Source organism: Zonotrichia leucophrys, chromosome 19 (genome assembly GCF_028769735.1).
Source record: "Zonotrichia leucophrys gambelii isolate GWCS_2022_RI chromosome 19, RI_Zleu_2.0, whole genome shotgun sequence".
NCBI lineage: Eukaryota > Metazoa > Chordata > Aves > Passeriformes > Passerellidae > Zonotrichia > Zonotrichia leucophrys.
The window spans coordinates 6,941,967-6,961,390 of NC_088188.1; the positions used below are offsets into that span (position 1 = coordinate 6,941,967).

At 52.5% G+C, this 19,424-nt stretch overlaps 2 protein-coding genes across 2 annotated transcripts; one reads left to right on the plus strand and one right to left on the minus strand.

Moving 5' to 3' along the window:
- The first annotated feature begins 789 nt into the window (after positions 1-789).
- On the plus strand, positions 790-13,398 carry SARM1 (sterile alpha and TIR motif containing 1). Its single transcript, XM_064729296.1, has 9 exons — positions 790-1,384; positions 3,820-4,438; positions 5,391-5,603; positions 5,727-5,818; positions 7,660-7,895; positions 8,607-8,700; positions 9,473-9,662; positions 9,755-9,876; positions 10,337-13,398. The coding sequence occupies exons 1-9, from the start codon at positions 957-959 to the stop codon at positions 10,458-10,460; spliced, it is 2,118 nt and encodes a 705-aa protein (XP_064585366.1). The 5' UTR covers positions 790-956; the 3' UTR covers positions 10,461-13,398.
- On the minus strand, positions 13,398-18,550 carry SLC46A1 (solute carrier family 46 member 1). Its single transcript, XM_064729300.1, has 5 exons — positions 17,975-18,550; positions 16,703-17,555; positions 16,247-16,330; positions 15,190-15,346; positions 13,398-14,683 (listed from the first exon to the last, which is right to left on the minus strand). Exons 1-5 carry the CDS (start codon positions 18,218-18,220, stop codon positions 14,608-14,610), a joined length of 1,416 nt encoding a protein of 471 aa, XP_064585370.1. The 5' UTR covers positions 18,221-18,550; the 3' UTR covers positions 13,398-14,607.
- Positions 18,551-19,424: the final 874 nt, after the last annotated feature.

Genomic DNA, 19,424 nt, shown 5'->3' on the forward strand with positions numbered 1-19,424 from the left:
GACTCCAACCGTTATCCCAGCACTGCCAAGCCCACCACCGAGCCACGTCCCCATGTGCCACATCCCCCATTCTGTTAAATCCTTCTGGGGCTGGTGGCCGGTCCTGGAATCTAATCTAAATCTCTCATATTTTATTTTAAAACCAGTCTCCCGTGTCCTCGGTATCTATTCATGTAAAAACTCACTTCCCCTTTTATTAAGCTCTATTTAAGCACTGAAAGGCCACAATCACAGAAACATAAAATTTAGGATGGAAAAGCGACTCCAGCCGTTATCCCAGCACTACCAAGCCCAGCACTGTGCCATGTCCCCAAGTGCCACATCTCTGATTCTGTTAAATCCTTCGGGGGCTGGTGGCCGGAGGGCTCTGGGTAGGGGATGTCCACAGCTTTCCTGAACAAGCACTTCTTCACAAATAAAAATTTTCTCCCAGAATCTAATGTAAATGTCTCATCTTTTATTTTAAAACCGGTCCCCCTTGTCCTCAGTATCTATTCATGTAAAAAGCCACTTCCCCTTTTACTAATGAGCTCTATTTAAGCACTGAGAGACCACTATACAGAAACATAAAATGTAGGATGGAAAAGCCGTCTAATTTGGGATGGAAAAGCTACTCCAGCCGTTATCCCAGCACTGCCGAGCCCAGCACGGAGCCACGTCCCCGATTCTGTTAAATCCTTCTGGGGCTCTGGGGGGCTCAGCAGCGGGAGGAGGGGGCTGCAGCCGCCAGCACCGAGCCCCTCCTCGGAGAGAGGCGGCGCCTGTTCCCGGTGACATCAGCCCCGGGGACCGGGATGCTGAGCCCGGCTCGGGGAAGGCGGATCCCGCCCCGCTCCCATCTCCGCATCCCGGCCGGGCAGCGGGGGCAGCGGGGCAGCGCATCCCCGCTCCGGTGCCCCGCTCCGGTGTCCCGGCAGCAGCGGGGGCTGCCGGCGCCGGGCATGCCGCGGTAGCCGATGCTGGCCCTGCTGCTGTCGCTGCACACGCTGGGCCGGTCGCTGGCCATGGCGAGCGCGGAGCTGCTGGCGGTGCCCGGGGCTGCGGGCCGGGCCGGCGGCGGAGGCGGCGGGGTCTCGCCCGGGGTGGGCACGGAGGCGCGGGAGGCGCTGGAGCGGGTCCTGCCCGTGCTCCGCAGGGCCCTCGGCCACGCCATGAGGGCGGACACGGCCCCGGCGCTGCGGGCCGCGCTCTCCGAGGTGTTCCGGCTGGTGGAGGAGGCCTGGGGGATGCCCGCCGTGGGCAGGGACGTGGCCAAGGTGCTGTGCGATGTGATCCGCCTCGAGGGCGGCCTGGACCTGCTGCTCAGCCTGCTCTACACCGCCGAGCTGGAGACCAAGTGCCAGGCGGGGAAACTGCTGGAGCAAATCCTGGTGGCGGAGAACAGGTGAGTGTGCAAGGAGCCCCTCAGCCTCACCCTGCTGGGCACAGCCCCCAGAACGGGCTGGGTTCAAAGGGACCCCCTCATCTCAACCCCCTGCAATGCACCTTGCACAGACCAGGTTCCTTCAAATCAATCCAACCTGGCCTTGACCTACCTTCACCCATCCCCACACCCCCAGATTTCCCTGATGTGGGTGCTCCCAGTTGCACAAACCCCCTCGGATCTCCACCACATCCCCCCACAGCTTGTGCACAGGGTCCCTGACTCGTGTCCAGGCAATGACCATGGGCTGCTCCCTGTCCCCACAGCTGGAGGGAGGAGGAGCAGCCCCAGCCCAGGGGTGCTGGTCAGGACTGGGGTGTCCTCCTGAGCCCCCTCAGCCTCAGGCTGAGCTGAGTCAGTTTGGCTGGCTCACAGCATCTGGCCCAAAGGACAAGGTGTGACTCTCCTTTAGCCATAACTGCAGCACGAGGAGGACAAAGCCACTCCCCAGAGCCTCCCTGCTGCTGACCAGGGCTGGGATGAAGCCATAAGGAGGGGCCAGCAGCCCCCAGCCCCACGTTCAGGTGTGTGTGCTGCTGCCCAGGACAGGTGAGAGGTGCTGGGATGTCTCTGTCAGAGCATGGGCACGGTGTGTGTGTGTGTGTGTGTGTGTGTACAAAGGTGCATGTGCACACCTGACACATCCCAATCACAGCCCCCACACACAGCTCACCCTTCCAGCACCCCAAATGCACTCTGACAGCTCTGCTCTCCCTCAGAGCACCCCAACCCAGCCCAGCCAGGGCTCTGAAAAGGATGTGGAGGGAGCCTGGCCAAAGGTTGCTCTGGTTTCCTGGGGGATGTCTCTTGCTGGAAGGCTGTGGACTCACAGCCTGGGCCTCACTTCATGCTCTGGCAAGCAAAAATAAGCAGCAGCTAAATCAGGAAAGCCCATTAGGGTGGAATTTAATCCCAGGAAGCATCACTGCCATGGTCTGCATTCAGCACTCAGCCCCTTAGCAAGAGAAAGCATTTGCTGGAGCTGTTGTTTCTGCTCCAGGAGCAGTTCACGCTCTTGGAGCAGCCGTGGCATTCCAGCCCCTCTCTTCCCACAGCTGCTGAGCCATGGCAGGGAGGTGTGGGGCTCCCCTTTGAGTCCAGCCTCCCTCTTGCAGAACTCTCCCAGCCCGTGCCCAGCAGCAGAGGTGTTGAGCTGGGCACTGGACAGGTCCTGGCTCCATCTGCAGCTGCAGGGAGTCAGGGACCTGTGTTTGTCATCCAGCTCCATGGCTGAGTCTGGGCTCACAGCCAGACCCAGGCTGAGGGTTTATTTATTTTTTTTTTTTTCCCAGGGCTCTCCACAACATTTCCTGTCAAACCCACCCCAAGGTCAGAGAGAGCCCTGTGGGTCACAGGCTTCCCAGAAATGTTCTTCCTGCCTGCCAGCACAGAGGCTGGAGTGCCATCACCCCACTGTAAGCGTGGCACTGCCCTCCTGAGCAGCAGGGCCTGGGGCACCAGTGCCAGTGCTGCCTCCCTAACAGAGCAGCTCCAGCACAGTGGCACCAAATGGCACTGCTGAGGCAGGAATGGAGCTGCCACTTGCCCCAGGACACTCATGGGAGCACAGCCAAGAGCTCATCTCAGAGGGTGGACAGGCCCTGGCACAGGGTGCCCAGAGAAGCTGTGGTTGCTCCATATCTGGAAGTGTCCAAGGCCAGGTTGGACAGGGCTTGGAGCAGCCTGGGCTGGTGGAAGGTGTTCCTGCGTATGGCAGGGGCTTGGACCTGGATGAGTTTTCCAATCCTTTCCAGCCCAAATCATTCTATGACCCTCATTTTCCCCTTCCTCACTGCATTTTCAAGTCACATCCCCATTTAGGCATCACAGGCGTCCCAAGACCAGCCATGGCCAAGCAGCACCTGGTGGCCCTTGGCCACCTACCCCAGACTCTTGCTGCTCTCTTCCAGAAGAGTGCAGGGTGAGGAAATAAAGAGCTTTCCTCATCTGCCATCCCAGGACAGACAGACCCCAGTGTCCCACTTGTGGTCAGGGCTGCCTGGCTGCTCATCCAGGTGTGGAAGCCCTGTCCTGTCAGCAGTGCTTAGGGGACAAACAAGTTTCACTCCCAAACACAAAACAGCTCCACACCACAGCAATGCTGGCCCAGCAGATCCACTTCCAGCCTGGCATTAACCCATCCTGACTGTTAATTGTTACGAAGATCCTACCTCGAGCATGAGAGCATCCAGTGAAGGTAGGTGGGATGTGCATGCCATCACAAATTCTTCCATCAGACCTACACAGGTTCCTCCAATGCACCTTGCTGCACAGCATATCTGGCAATGGGATAAATGCCTGTCCTGGGATAAATGTCACCAAGGCATGGGCCTCACAAGCCACTGCTGTCACCCCTTGCACATCCACCTGCCCCTCTCCCCATCTCCTCCCCTCAGGGACCGCATCGCTCGCATCGGTCTGGGCGTGATCCTGAACTTAGCCAAGGAGAGGGACATCCCCCAGCTGGCCCAGAGCCTCTCTGGGATCCTGGAGCACATGTTCAAGCACACGGAGGAGACCTGCTTCCAGCTCATCTCCGACGGAGGCCTGGACACCATCCTGTACTGGTGCCGCTGGACGGACCCCGCCGTGCTGCGCCACTGCGCCATGGCCTTGGCCAACTGTGCCATGTACGGGGGCCAGGCCAACCAGCGCCTGATGATCGAGAAGAAGGCAGCAGAGTGGCTCTTCCCCCTGGCCTTCTCCAAAGACGACGAGCTGATCCGGCTGCACGCCTGCCTGGCCATCACGGTGCTGGCCACCAACAAGGAGATCGAGAAGGAGGTGGAGCGCTCGGGGACGCTGGCGCTGGTGGAGCCCTTCATCGCCTCGCTGGACCCCGAGCAGTTCGCCTGCCGGATGCTGGGCAGCAGCGACAACACCCAGGGGAGGACAGCGCAGGACCTGCAGCGCCTGGTGCCCCTGCTGGACAGCTCCAGGCTGGAGGCTCAGTGCATCGCCGCCTTCTACCTGTGCACCGAGGCTGCCATCAAAGCCAGGCAGAAGAAAACACAGGTAAAGGGTAGGTTGGCCTGGAGGAGGGTGATGACAAAGGGAAGGGGTGGCACAGTTGCATCTTGGTGTGTTTTGGTCCTTGCCCAGCCCAGCACAGCTTGTTGGGAAGTGTGGCAGTCATATTTTCTGGAAAAATCCCTTTGCCCAGGATTCTTCTCATGGGAAGCTGAGAAGCCTCAGAGAAAAAGGAAAACAATATTTATCTCATTTGCTTCTCCTGTGTTGTGCTGCTTTGGAATGTGGTTGGACATTATTTATCCAACAGTTGATTGTTTCATTGGTTTCATGTGAATTGTTTTCACTCATTGGCCAATCAGGGCCAAGCTGGGTCGGGGGTCTAGAAATAGTCACGAGCCTTCATTAGTATCTTTTAGCCTTCTGTAAGTATCTTTTCTGTATTCTTTAGTATAGTTTTAGTTTAGTATTCTTTAATATAATATAGTATCATAAAATAATAAATTAGCCTTCGAAGAACATGGAGTCAGATTTATCATTCCTTCCTTCGTCTGGAACAACAGGGAAGAGGATGAGGGGAAGCAAAGTGACATGTCGCAGACATGTTTTATGAAAAATCCTTTCCTTAGGATTTTTCCTCCTGAGAAGCTGAGAGGCCTCAGGAACAAAATGTAAACAATGATTATCTGCTGCTGTGGAATGCAACAAGTAGATCTTTGATTGGCCCATGTTGGTTGTTTCTAATTAATGGCCAATTACAGTGATCTGGCTTGGACAGAGAGTCCAAGACACAAGCCTTTGTTATCATTCCTTCTTATTCTATTCTTAGCTCACCTTCTGATGAAATTCTTTCTTCTATTCTTTTAGTATAGTTTTAATGTGATATATATCATAAAATAATAAATCAAGCCGTCTGAAACATGGAGTCAGATGTTCCCTCAACCTGAGACCCCTGTGAGCACAGTCACAGTGACGTCTCCTCCCTTTGTGTCCCCAGATTTTCAGTGAGATTGGGGCCACGCAGAGCCTGAAGAGGATTGTGTGCTACTCCACCAGCAGCACCACCTCCTCCCTGGCCAAAAAGGTGCTGCGCCTGATAGGGGAGGAGGTTCCTCGGCGCATCCTGCCCACGGTTCCCAACTGGAAATCCTGCGAGGTGCAGACGTGGCTGCAGCAGATTGGATTCAATAAATATTGCCAGAGATTCCTGGTAGGGCTCTGTGCTGGGGGAGGGACACATGGGGAGGGACATCTCTGCCCTATCTCGCAGCAGAGGTGCAAGCATCTCACCGAGTTTTTCTGGGACCTCTCCAGCCTGGATTTCTCTTGGCAGGATCACCAGGTGGATGGGGACATTCTCCTGAGGCTGACAGAGCAGGAGCTGCAGAAGGATTTGGGGATGGATTCCAGCATCACTCGGAAAAGGTAGGGCCACCACCAGGGCACACTGGACTGCCTCAGGGCCACCACCACATGGCAGAGCAGGGACAAGGTGTCTGCCTTTCCCTCCTTTCAAAAACAGGAATGGAGATCCTCCAGTTGGAAAAACTGAATTGCCAGGGCTTTTCCACTGCACTTTTTGCAGTCACAGAGAGATTTCTGTAATGGCACCACTGCATGGCAGAGGTGTGGGTGGAGGAAAGACCACCTATGGCACAGGGCAGGTGGGATCCTGCAAGTTACCCGGAAAAATGGGAACTGACCCTTAGCTGAGCTGCTCACACCCCGTTGTCCTGAGGACCAGCACTCCCATGCAGCTGTTCCTCTGTTTCCTGTTCCTCATCCTTCACCCCAGTGTGGAGCTGCACTCCCTCCTGAGCAGGAAAAATGTTGGAATCCAAAATGCAGGGAACTCTCAGAAGTTTGGGCCTGTAAGCCACAGCTTAGAATTAAACACAGTATTTGATTTGAGACCTTGGAAAAAGCTTCCAAACTTAAATGCTAGAACTAAGAATGTGGATTTATAGTTTAAAGTAGAAACACGTTAAGTTAAGAAGAGGAAAGTTTAGAGTTTCAGAGTTTAAAAAAATAAAAGTAGTTACAAAGGTAAACAAGAAGTTTAGAGTGCAATACTGTAGGTTTGTGTGTTATAACATAGTTGGTTAAGAAAACTTATATTGTAGCATGAGTCCATAAGACAAAATAGATTAAGTTAAGGATAAAGGATTAAGTTAAAAGCATAAATATCCTTATTAGCAGTGTTTTATTGGTCAATAAATCCTTAAAAAGTCTTGCAACTGCAAGTCTTGCGACCTTCTGAACCGTGCGGTAAAGATGTGAGCCAAACTCACCCTTCCCACCTATGCAGAAGATAAGAAAAACAAACCACATCCCCTAAAACAGCTCAGAGGTCCCGTCTCTAACTCAATCTAAACTCCTTAAAAAATCCCATAGTGGTACCATGTGTCTCTAAGTGCTGCTCTGTGATGGTGTTTGCAGGGGTATTAAGATGAGGGAAGAGATGAGAATGTTGATTCCGTGTTTCAGAAGGCTTGATTTATTATTTTATGATATATATTATATTAAAACTATACTGAAAGAATAGAAGGAAGGATTTAATCAGAAGTCTAGCTAAGAATAGAAAAAGAATGATAACAAAGGCTTGTGACTGACTGAGACAGTCTGGACAGCCGGACTGTTGTCACAGACTCTTTTTATGAAAAATCCTTTCCTTAGGATTTTTCCTCCTGGAAGCTGAGAGGCCTCAGGAACAAAATGTAAACAATTGTTATCTGCTGCTGTGGAATGCAACAGGTGGATCTGTGATTAGTGTCATGTGGTTGTTTCTAATTAATGGCCAATCACAGCCCGGCTGGCTCAGAGAGAGAGTCCGAGACAGCTGCCTTTGTTATCATTCTTTCTATTCCATTCCATTCTATTCTATTCTATTCTATTCTATTCTATTCTATTCTATTCTATTCTATTCTATTCTATTCTTAGCTAGCCTTCTGATGAAACCTTTTCTTCTATTCTTTTAGTATAGTTTTAATGTAATATATATCATAAAATAATAAATCAAGCCTTCTGAAACATGGAGTCAACATTCTCGTCTCTTCCCTCATCCGAAAAGCCCTGTGAACACCATCACAGACTGTGATTGGCCATTCATTAGAAACAACCACATGAGACCAATCACAGATGCACCTGTTGCATTCCACAGCAGCAGATAACCATTGTTTACATTTTGTTCCTGGAAAAAAAATCCTTAGGAAAGGATTTTTCAGAAAACATCATGGCTACACTGCTCCTCTTGTCCCCCCAACCAGGTTTTTCCGGGAGCTGACGGAGCTCAAGACCTTCGCCAACTACTCCACCTGCGACCGCAGCAACCTGGCCGACTGGCTGGGGGGCATCGAGCCCAAGTTCCGGCAGTACACCTACAACCTGCTCACCTGCGGCATCGACCGCAACTTCCTGCACCGCGTGACGGAGCAGCAGCTGCAGGAGGACTGCCACATCCACACCGGCTTCCACCGCGTCCGCATCCTCACGGCGGCCAGGGGTGCGCCCGCCCGGCTGGGAACGGGTGCAGGGGTGTTTGGGATGGGGTGCTGTTGGAGTAATGTTGTGGTTTTAGGATTTGCTTCAGAAATTTGGTTGTTCTTGTGGTGATTCTCTGCTAGGTGTGTCAGTCACTTCTTTCTCTCTTTGTCTTGCTCCTTGGTGAGTATTTCTGTCAAACTTGGCGTTCTAGAAGGGTGTTGAGTTATTGGGCAGATTCAAAAGATGCCTCTTGTGCCTGGGGGGACATTGGGCCATTCAGGTGTCTTTTGTCCCTTGAGACCTCCTCTCCTGTACCTGGTTGGTGGCTCCCTACCCCTTCCCTGCCTTCCTCCCCAGCAACCATGTGGTTCGGGTTGTTCTGTTGGAGCTGTTGCTGGATTCAGAGGCCTGTGGGCCAGAATAAAGCTCTGGATCCAAACCCTCCATCAGAACTGACTCCTTTCCTTCACCATCGCCTTAAAGCTTCTCTGCCAGAGGGAAAATCTGGAGGTAGAAGGCATCCTTTGAATCTGCCAATTGCTCTATGCCCTTCTGGAATTCCAGGATGACAGACAGTGCTGGAAGGGGTCAGGGAGGGGAAAGGAGAGGCGACTGACACACCTGGGAGGGAATCTTCAGGGGAGGGACCGGGTTTCTAAGGTAAACCCTGAAATCCCAACGCAACAAGCCGCTGGTTTGTGACTCCTGGTGGTTGTTTTGTGCTGTCCAGAGACGCTGCACTCGCCCATCACGCTGCAAACCGCGACCAACGGGACCGACGTGTTCATCAGCTACCGCAGGAGCACCGGCTCCCAGCTGGCCAGGTGAGCCCTGAGGGAAGGGAAGGGGGGTGGTCAGCTGTGAGAAAAGCAGGGAATGGGGAGGAGGGAGAGGCTGCCAAAAGCTGCAGAGGAAATGGGGACAGCACATGCACAGTGGACAGGCTAATTCCCAGTCCTGTCACCGCCGCTTTGTGGCCACAGCTCTCTTCACAGAGAGCAGCAGGAACAACCTCCCCAGGATTCCTCCTGGGGAAAGTCTGCGAGAAAGCTCAGACAAAGAAGAAAATTCTTATCTCTACTCGCTGCTCCTGTTGTTTAGCACATGTGGAATGTGTTATGGAGATTGTTTACCAAAAGGGATTTATTAATTAGACTCTGGTGATGGTTGTTTTGATTGATTGACCAATTAGGCCAAAGCTGTGTCGTGACTGTCTGTAAGGGGTCATTGGTTTTTCTTTAGTATTTTATAGTATGTGTAGTATGTAGTATATATATAGTATATATATATTTAATATAGTATAACTTAATAAAGCCATTCTTCATCCTTCTGAAACCACTGGAGTCAATGCACATTATTCCCTGGCCTTGCTACAGTTCCACTTTGGCACTGAGTGACCCTTTCCTCATGCTCCTAGAGCTCTAAGGGATCACAGCACAGAGACAATGTCAGCTCCTTGTGTTCTCTGCATGTGCCCAGACAGCTGGGCTGGAGCTGGCATCTCATTCCCTGCTCCTCTGTCTCACTGTGTCTCAGCCAACGTGGTGAGACAGCAATGAAACCTCTCCTCATGGTTCTGTCCCCTCTTGCCACCAGCCTGCTGAAAGTCCACCTGCAGCTCCACGGCTTCAGCGTGTTCATTGATGTGGAGAAGCTGGAGGCAGGGAAGTTTGAAGACAAGCTGATCCAGAGTGTCCTGAGTGCCCGGAATTTTGTGCTGGTGCTCTCACCAAACGCGCTGGATAAATGCATGGAGGACCCTGAGTGCAAGGACTGGGTACACAAGGTAAGAGATGCCACCAGGTAGGACCTCTGCTGGGAGGGAGTTGGTGAGGGGCTGATACAGGCCATGAGCACCTGCACATTCTGTTCCTGCAGGAGATTGTGACAGCCCTGAACTCTGGGAAGAACATTGTACCTGTTACGGATCACTTTGAGTGGCCAGACCCAGAAACGCTCCCCAAGGACATGAGGGCTGTCCTGAAATTCAATGGTATCATGTAAGTAAAAGCCACCTGTGCCATGGGGCTCCTTGACACCTGGAGAGAACAGCTTGCATAAGGAGCAGCAAAGAGCCCAAGGACATGGGGACAAACAGATGGGGGTGGTAGAACAGGTCAAAGGGACACTGAGTCACTCCAGGTGCTCCAGAGCTGGCAGGGAGCAAAGGTTCCCACCACATCCCTGCTGCTGGCGTTGTGCTGGGGCTCCTCTGGGTGACACAGGGACACTGCTGGGAGGACACACATCCTCAGTGATGCTGGCAGGTTTTACAGCTCACCTGGGTTTCTTTCCCCCCTGCTTTCCCTTTGTGCAACCTGGCAGCACCCATGGGGAGAAGGGAGCTCCTGCAGAGCTGGGGTGGAGGAAAGGGGTCTCTGGCTGGCCCAAATGAACTGAGCTACCTTGTGGCACCCCACACACAGCAGAAAAAGTAAACCATTTTTCCCCTCGATTCAGGTGGTCCCACGAGTACCAGGAGGCCACGATTGATAAAATCATCCGCTTCCTCCAGGGCCGCTCCTCGCGGGACTCCTCGGCCGGCTCGGAGAATGGGCTGGACTGCCTGCACTCCCAGAGCTAGAACCAGCACAGCAGCCTCACAGACTCACAGGCAACCCCTTTTTTTGTGTGGGGGCCCAAATTTATCCCTCCTGACTTTTTTCCTGTCTTTGAGAGAAATCCTGTGGCTCTTACTCCCTCCCAATACAAGCCCCCGGCCCCAGTGCTCACTCCCCCAGCGCCTGGGGAGCCAAGCAAAGCTGGACTCTGGGATGGATTATGTGTCTTCCATGTCCTCCTGTGGGGTGTGAGGGAGACTGGCACCATCCAGAGCCCCACAGGCAGCTGCAGCTTCCCCCAGAAACACATCCAAAGGGGGAGAACCTTTGGAGGACTGAAAATTGGAGAAGTGTTGAGAATCCGTCCTAAGAGGACATAAGGGAGAGAAGAGCAATTGAGAGGAAGGTGAGGCTCTGCCGTGTGCCCCAGGAGTATCCTTGTGGTCAGAAAATGAGAGCAGGAAAGGGCAAATAAAAATTAAGCCCTAACAAAATCTTTGTGTTTGGGAAAGATAACCCACAGGGGCCTCCTGAAGTGCTTTATCTTTCCCAGCAATGTCCCTTTATCACAAGAGCTGCTTCCCTCCTCAAAGGACTTCCACCTCCCAGTGCTGCAAAACCACTTTGTGCTCTTACCTCTGGCAGTGGGAATTTGGGGTTAGACCACGTGAAGCTTCTGCAGGATTCCTGCAAAAAGTGCTTTTAAAATACCCTCCTTGCCTCCATCAGAAGTTTCAGCTTCACCACTTTATCAGGTCTGTATTTCCAGGGCACTGGAGGCTGGATTGTGACCCTGGAAAACTTGAAATCCATGCAGGGAAGATGCTAACTGCTGTGCTTGTGGAGTTATTCCACACTGTGGCTGTATTTTATCCTGCTCCACAGCTGTATTTTATCCTGCTCCTGTGGTCTGTGCCTTCAGCAGGAGCTGGTGAATCTCTCTGCTGACCACCACACCCCCACAGCCCTGCCTGAGCTCCCTGGGGCTGTCTCTGCTCACTGCTGGATGCAATTCCAAGCAGCACTTGCTTCTTCCTATCAACCTCTTCTCAACACCCACCTGGGCTTTTTGCAGCTCCTCACCTTAAAATATCCAGGAAAAGTGGAGTTTTTGCAAAGGGCTGGCAACGGATGCTCCAGGACCATCAGTGTCTGGTGAGGAACCATGGGCATCCTGACACAAATCCCTGCGTTCCACACTCCAGGCTGCTGAATCACCTTGCAAAACAAACAGGCTCCTCTTCCTATCCTTGCTCAAGAAGAACTCAACTTTTTCAGGAGGTAACAAGGAGTCTCAGCCAGCTTGTCCTCCTCCTGGCTCTCCCTGGAGCTCTGCTTTAACTGTCAGGAACACAAACACTTTCTTCTTTTGGCTTGGATCCACAAACATATCAGGGGCAGAAAAAAAAAAAAAAGTTAATTCTGGTGCTTTATGGATAGTTCTTATCAGCTCCCAGTTAATGGCATCTTTGCTCTCCAGTGAAAGGTTAATAGCCATATTTGCCCAGCATTCATCAGAATTAGAATCCATCTAATCTCCAGAATAAATAACAAGGAGGCAGCAGATGAGCCCAAAGGTGAATCTGCCCAAGGATAAAAGCCTCTTGTGAGCTGCTTCAGGGAAAAGCCTTCAGAAACTGAATGTCAGGGCCTCCATGGCCACTGAAGGAGCCCCACACTAACAGTTCTAAGGATTTTCCTCCTTGCAATAATCTGGTAAGTGACTGTGTCTCATTTCCCAGGAGCTCTGCAGCAATCAGCCCCCTCACCCAGCACTCAGTGGGGAGATTTACTCACTCTCCACAGCTCAGGTGTCTCACCTGACACAAGATCCCATCTCCTGCTCCAGCTGCCTGGACTGTGACTCCTCCTGCTTCCCCCATCATTATTTTCTCCTTAATGAACTTGCCCTGCTTCTGGCAAAGCATCTCAAACCCAGCCCCTTCCAGCTGGAGCAGACCCAAGGAAATGAATTCCTCTGCCCTCACCCTCCCTCATTCCTTTGCTCTGCCACGTCAGAAGTGTTTGGAGTTAATCAATCAGGCATTATTAATAAATCTCATTTTTACTTTAAATCCCTTCCTCTTTCTGCATCACGTGCTTCTCTCCCTGCAGGCTTTTCACACTTGCCACCACAAAGCAGAACTGACATTCCCAAGCAGGATTCCTGCAGGAACCCCTCACTTCCCACTCACCTTTGCATGGACTCATGCCCTGCACCCCCAGGGACTCTGCCTGCTCTCACCAGCCATGGCTCCACTGTTGCAACTCTTGGAGGGTGGCCCAGAAAAACTCTGGTCTAATTTTTTTAATTAGGCATAATTGCTGCCATTGAATGTGTCCCCCTGCAGAGCCAGGTATCACCTCCCTGCACAACTCTGAGCAGCTGAATTGGCACCCAGGGGGTGGAGAGGGCTTCACTTCACAATCAGCTCAGCCACAAACATCTACTGCAACGTTCACAGCATGCCCTGTTCCTCAGGGAGGCCAATTCCAGGCTGAGCCCAGCTGTCAGACCTGTAACTCCAACCTGCCCTGGCAGAACTGCTTGGGGCAAGTGGCATAACGCCGAGTTCTTCAAGCCTCCCTGCTTCTCTGCTCCCCAGTTCTGCTTCTGCCACAAACTCCCAATGCACAGGGACAAAGCTGGATTAAAGCATTTCACATTTTCTGCACACTGAAGGACAGGTTTCGGACAAAGCTCTCCTGCAAGCTTTACTCTGGTGGTCAGGAAAAGCAAGTTTTGGCTGATGGCAAGTCCCAAACCTGCATCTTCCCTGACTTTTCACTTTCACACACTCATTCTCCATGAGACAGATAAATTCCTGCTGCTCCTTTTTTTACTGCAGTCTTCAATAAAGGACTGAGAGGTAAAATAATGGAGACAAACCTCCAATGAGTCAAGGACAAACGATATCAACAGCTGCACAAGATATCCAGAGTTTTATGAACCATAAAAGAGCATGGAGGTTTTATTCAATCTGAAAGTAAGAGGAAAGTCATTACTGCATGTACCTGAACAGCATGTGCAGTGCAGTGCACACAGAACTGCTGGTTTATGGCACAGTGAAGAGAAAAAAAAGGATTGCAGCAACACAGGTAATGCTTTGGAAAGAACAATTTAGGTACCATGGACATGGAGTTTGCTTGCTGGCACCAAGAGATCCCAGGACAAGCAGCACTGAGGTCATTAACACAAGAATATGCCACATACAACAAAAAAGATTAATCTTAAACACACTAGTCCTGTCCCCATCTTGCTGGGGAAGGGCTCTGGATCAGCACAGCAGGGATTTCACATGATTGGGGCTCAGATCTGCAGTGTAAGGGGGGAACAATTCTGACAATTTTCTCCTTAACTTCATAGCTTTTGGCCACTGTCAATTAAGGCACCTAGAGGAGTTGCTCCAAGGATCCTCGTGGGTCCCTCCCAGCCCAGGATTTATTCTACTGGCCCTGCAGTATTCTCAGATGATCTGTTACTTCTCAAAACCACCTCTGAGATCCTGGGCTGAGCTGCAGACAAGGCAGGACATAGCACTGGCACTCCCACCAACACTTCATGAATTACATCCTCTTCTTAGGACACCTCTGACTTGCACAACTAAAGCTGGTTCAGTCAGTAAGGACAGCAATAGCACTCCTGTGCTAAACTGCCTCTCTCCATAAGGAGTTTTGTGGTCTGGCATGTCACATTTGCTGGGTTTTTACTGGCAATGTGATGATTTGGAGCACAGGACACTGTTGGGTGCCTCTGGTGCAGCCTGTGCCTCACCCACACCAACAGCTCATCCCTGCACACTGGAATACCCTGAGGGGAAAATGCTCAGCAATTACAGCAGAACTCAGTCCTCTCTCCCCACTAAAAGCAGGGCAGAGCCTTCTGGCCCCACCAACCCCAAACCACAGAGCAGCTTTGCAAAAGGCCCTCAACAGCTTGATTGGCTCTGGGGTCTCCTGGGTTTTCTCTGACAGATGAGTGAACACAACACAGAGGAGCCATTCACAGCTCCAAATCAAGTTCCTCCTGTGATTTCCAATTATTTGGCATTTAAAAGTCAGTAAGGACAAGCAGAGTGTCCCTCCCACACTGATCAGTCCTTTGAGGGAAGAATGAAGTGCAGTGTTCAGGTGGACACTGCAGTGCTGGCCAATTCCTTGGCGTTGAATTCAGTCTTTTGTGGGGGTCAGGGAAGCCTCTTGGAAGTGGTTGTAGTCGTGTTTTGAATCCCAGATTTGTATCCACCTAGAAAAGAATGAACAGTTTCAGCTTCCAAAGTCAAATGAGGATGTTGCTGAATTGAGTGAATCTTAAAAGTTTCAGAGGAACAAAATAATATGACCCTGCCAGGAACTGCTGCACTTCTGCAAATCCAAATACATTCCCTCTCCCAGAACCTACCAGGGGATTTGTTTTCTATCACAACAAAACTTCTGCTTCAATTACTAAAGAAATTACAGGAAGAGAGACTGCTGAGAGAGCCCCATCTCTACCATGAAGAACTTTCCAATTCAATTCCAGATTTTGGATTCCATTGAGGCTGCAGAGAGACTTTGGAGCACTTTGAACATTGGCAGGTTTATCCCTAGGATTCAGATTCCAAAGGAAATGACCTACACCTCTTTTTGACACCCTCTCATAACCAGAACTGAAAATATGCCTTAAAAAACTGCCAGCTTCTATCCTAAGAATAACACAGTATTTTCCATATGACATTGCATGGCAAATTTTGGACTTTTGAAGTAAATTACCCAAGGATAGCTGCTGGAATAAGGAGGATTATAGCCCCAAAGAGAAATGGGAATCCCCTCATGAAGTGCAAGGTGGCAGGGTAGAGAGAGTTGAACACTCCTGTAGACACAAGTGAACACAGCCCTTCCACGCAGGCAACAGAAGCAAAGAGAGCACCTGGAAAAGAGAGATAAGAGGTTAATGATAAGATAGACAGGCGGTTATTGCCTGTAAACAGCTGTAACACATCACCCTCAGTGCATGCTGCCAATCTTTCCAAGGGTTTGCACTTGCCATCAGAAAAGTGTGTGAATATCAAGCGTGGTAAGGTGGGACAGGGCTGGCCTGGCATGTCCAGCCTGTGGCCATGACCACCTCACCAGCCTGCAGGATTTGTATCAGGAGATGGCCAGGACATTATATCAGTTGGATTGTAAATGCTCCAGGCCAGGGCACCTCTTATCACTTGTTAAACATTAAGTACAGCACAAGATTTAGCACCATAAATGCGCTGTACGTGCCATCGCCGTCCCAAAATAAGAAAGCTGAGTATTGCAAAATCACCTCTCCATTGCTGCCACCCAGATTCCCTCCTCCCCATCGGCCCCAGAGACATTCCTGTGCTGTGTTTCACAGCAAGTGCAAACCCTCCAAACACAGAACTGGACAAAAGGCAAACAAGCTCCTCCTGTGGGTTATCCGTGATCTTTCACCGTGGTCAATGATACAACCCTCCAACAGCACCTGGTTCTCCCCACTGTTACTGATCTACAGAGGAAAGTTATGGTCAGGAGAATGACTCTTTTCTCCTAGTTATATAATCCATTTTAACTCTTGCTCCCTGTAAAAGTTTTGGAAATGAATGTATGGATGAATGAACTACTCCTGCTTTTCTTCCTTTGTTCTCATTTTGGAAATGCAGCGAGTCTGAATCAAAGAACGACAATTATTTGGGGGGAAAAAAAATAAAATTACCCTAGGCCTGAGGGTAAACGCAGGGGCACAGGAGTCTGGTTTCAATATTTCAAGAAAAAAGTGTTTCAGGATCTGGATTAAGCACAGTGGTTAACTCCTTACCTTGTTCTGTCTCACTGACCAGCTTGGAGAGCTTGGATCTGATGACTGGAGTGGCTGCCATGGAAAGGAACAGAATTCCATAACCTGTGAGCAAGACACAGCACATTAGGGAAAGCTCACCTGAAAAAAGAAGCCTCCCAAGTCAGCCCCAGAAATCTGCAGCTGCTGGCAGTCTCTCCCTGCTATATTTAAACACAGTTCCCCCTCTTGGATCTCATAAGGCACTTTGGTCTGTGTGTGCAGTATAATACAGTTCCGGGAAGCCTAATGTTCTAGGAACTACATGGATGCACTTACAAATTCAGTGTTTTGACAACGCTGCCCTTAGCAGGGCACAGTTTTGTTGGTGCACAAGGCAGAACAGGTTTGCTGGTGCACAAGGCAGAACTCCCTCACATGCCTGAACTCCCCGTGAAGCACACTACCAGAAACAGGGATTTCAGCCCTCAGCATCACCTGTAAACATCAGTGGCGTTGTGGTAGCCAGAGACATCACCACCAGCCCAGCAATGTTGGAGAGCAAGCCTATCTCTGCCACCCAGGTGTCCTCAAGGCAGAGCTGCAGCAGCCTCAGCCCTGCCAGGCTGCTCAGGTACGCCAGGTAGCTGGCGGCCGAGCCGTACCCGATGAGATCAGAAGCCCAGCACAGAGGGAAGCCCAGCTCGTACAACACGTAGATGTCCTTGGCTCCAAAATGCACCGTGACAATCAGAAAGAAAGCCAGGGAGTACAGAGCCAGCTTCCACCTGGAGCTCGGCTGCTCGGGGGCCGTGTACAGCCTGAACACAGCCTTGTAGTGGCTAAGCGTGAACAGCTTGGCCTCCCTCTTCTGCTTCACCGACTCCCGCAGGAAGAACGCGGCGTAGAGGGTGGCAGCAAGGCTGGCAGCAAAGGCCAGCCAGAAGGGGTTGATGTAGCCCTGGGCCTTGCGCCACTGGCCGCCGCCAATGCTGGCCACCATGCCCGCGGTGCCCAGGCAGGCCTCGAGGATGGCCACGCGGAACGTCCGCGCGCGCCGCTCGCTGGTGTCGGCCACGTAGGAGAAGCAGCCGGCCAGGATCAGGTTGTAGTCGCCCGTGAGGCCGCTCAGGATGCGTCCCAGGAGGAAGAAGGCGACGTGCAGCTCCAGGTACATGACCAGCAGGTAGATGGCTGTCTGCAGGGCCATGCCTGCTGCGGGCAGGATGAGCGCCGGGCGCCGGCCCACGCTGTCGCTCCACGCGCCGAGGAGGGTCACGGAGAAGAGGCTGACGAAGAAACCTCCCAGGTTGATGTAGAGGTTCCAGTGGGACACCAGAGCTTCCACCTCCTGCAGGAGACACAGGCAGCTGAGGAGATCCGACAGCACCCACCGGGCTCCCCACTCCTGGCGCTCCCTGTTTCCATCACATTCCCCTTCCCCTCAGGGCTCCCTGCTTCCTTTGGGGCTTCAAGTTCCCTCCTGATTCTGCTTCCAGGGACTCTCAGCTCCCCTCAAGCTCTCTGTTCCCCTTGAGGCTCCCTGTTCCCCAGGGCACCTCTCCTCCACTGCTCCCCCAGAGATTCCCTCTCCCCTGGGATCTCCTGCTCACCCTGAGCCCCCGCTCCCTCCGGGGCTACCCAACCCCACCGACCCGTCTTTCCCCCTGGCTTCCCATCCATCCCGTGCCTCCGCTCAGGGCTCTCCCCCCTGAGCTCTTCATCCACACCAGGGCTCTCCGGTCCCCCCGTGTCCCCCGGTGTCCCCACCTGCCGCAGAGGGTCGGCGGTAGCGTTGCCGTCCCCGCAGCCGGAGGAGGAGTCGGTGCTGTTGCTGTTGCTGTAGCCGTGCTCGGCCCCCAGCCGGTCCCACAGGTACTGGGTGGCCAGCGGGCCCTGCAGCCCCAGCGACAGGGTGGCCAGGAACAGCAGCGGCTCCACGGCGGGCAGCGACAGGCGGCGCCGGCCCGGGGGCGCCGGGGGCTCGGCGGGCGGCGGAGCGGCCACGGCGGCCATGGCGGGGCGGAGGCTCCGCCGGAACGGGAGTGACACGGCTCCGCCCGGGATGGCACTGACACGGCTCCGCCGGAACGGGAGTGACACGGCTCCGCCCGGGATGGCACTGACACGGCTCCGCACGGGACGGGACTGGCTCGGCTCCGCACGGGACGGGACTGGCTCGGCTCCGCCCAGAACGGGACTGGCTCGGCTCCGCACGGGATGGGACTGACACGGCTCCGCCCGGAACGGAACTGGTTTGCTCCTCTTGGGATGGGACTGGCTTGGCTCCTTACGGGACGGGATTGGCTCTGCGCCGCTCGGAACGGGACTGGCTCGGCTCCGCCCGCAACGGGACTAATACGGCTTCTCTCAGAACGGTCCAGGCTCAGCTCTGCCCATAACGGGACCGGCTCCGCTCCCTCCGCCGGGACCGCGGGGGCTCCCGAGACCCCTCGGCGCTGGCGCTGCAGCGAGCCCGGCGCTAAAGGTGCAGCTCTCAGGGGATGATGTTCCACAAATCGTGTCATTTTCGAGGCGAGAAAAGCCCCCTGACAGCATCGACTCCACCGTTAACCCAGCACGGCCAAAGCCACCGCTAAACCGTGTCCCCAAGTGCCACCACACCTTCACGCAGTTAATACCGGCAGGAATGGGGCTCCACCACTTACCTGGACAGCCTGTGCTAGTGTCCCTCTGGATGAAAAACCTTTAATATCCAGCCAAAACCCCCTGACATGCCTTCGTGCTGCTCCCTCGGGTCCTGTCACTGGTCACCAGAGAGCACAGAACAGCCCCTGCCCCTCCAACACCCTCATGAAGAAGCTGCAGGATGCCATGAAGGCTCCCCTCAGTGTTCTGCAGGCTCAACAAACCAGGCAAAACAAAAATCAACACTTTAACTGCACTAAGATCAGCAAAATACTGCGTTTAGCAATATACAATCACTTCTATTAATTCACAGTGTGTTAGAAAATGCTGCATTTTATAAAGAACAAAATATCTTAGAAACTCAGTTAATAAAGAAGGGTTTGGCTGTGCTGTTTGCTTTTCTGTGAGGTTTGGCTGCCTCAAAGAGCAGATCAGGAAGCAAAGACCAAGTTGTCCTTGAAATTCAAAGCACACAATTCAGAGTATTGATTTAACCTGTTTATATAAAGTGGAGCAGTACCAAAATAATGTAAATTGGCCTCGCTCCTCTGACAGCACCGAGCTGCTCATG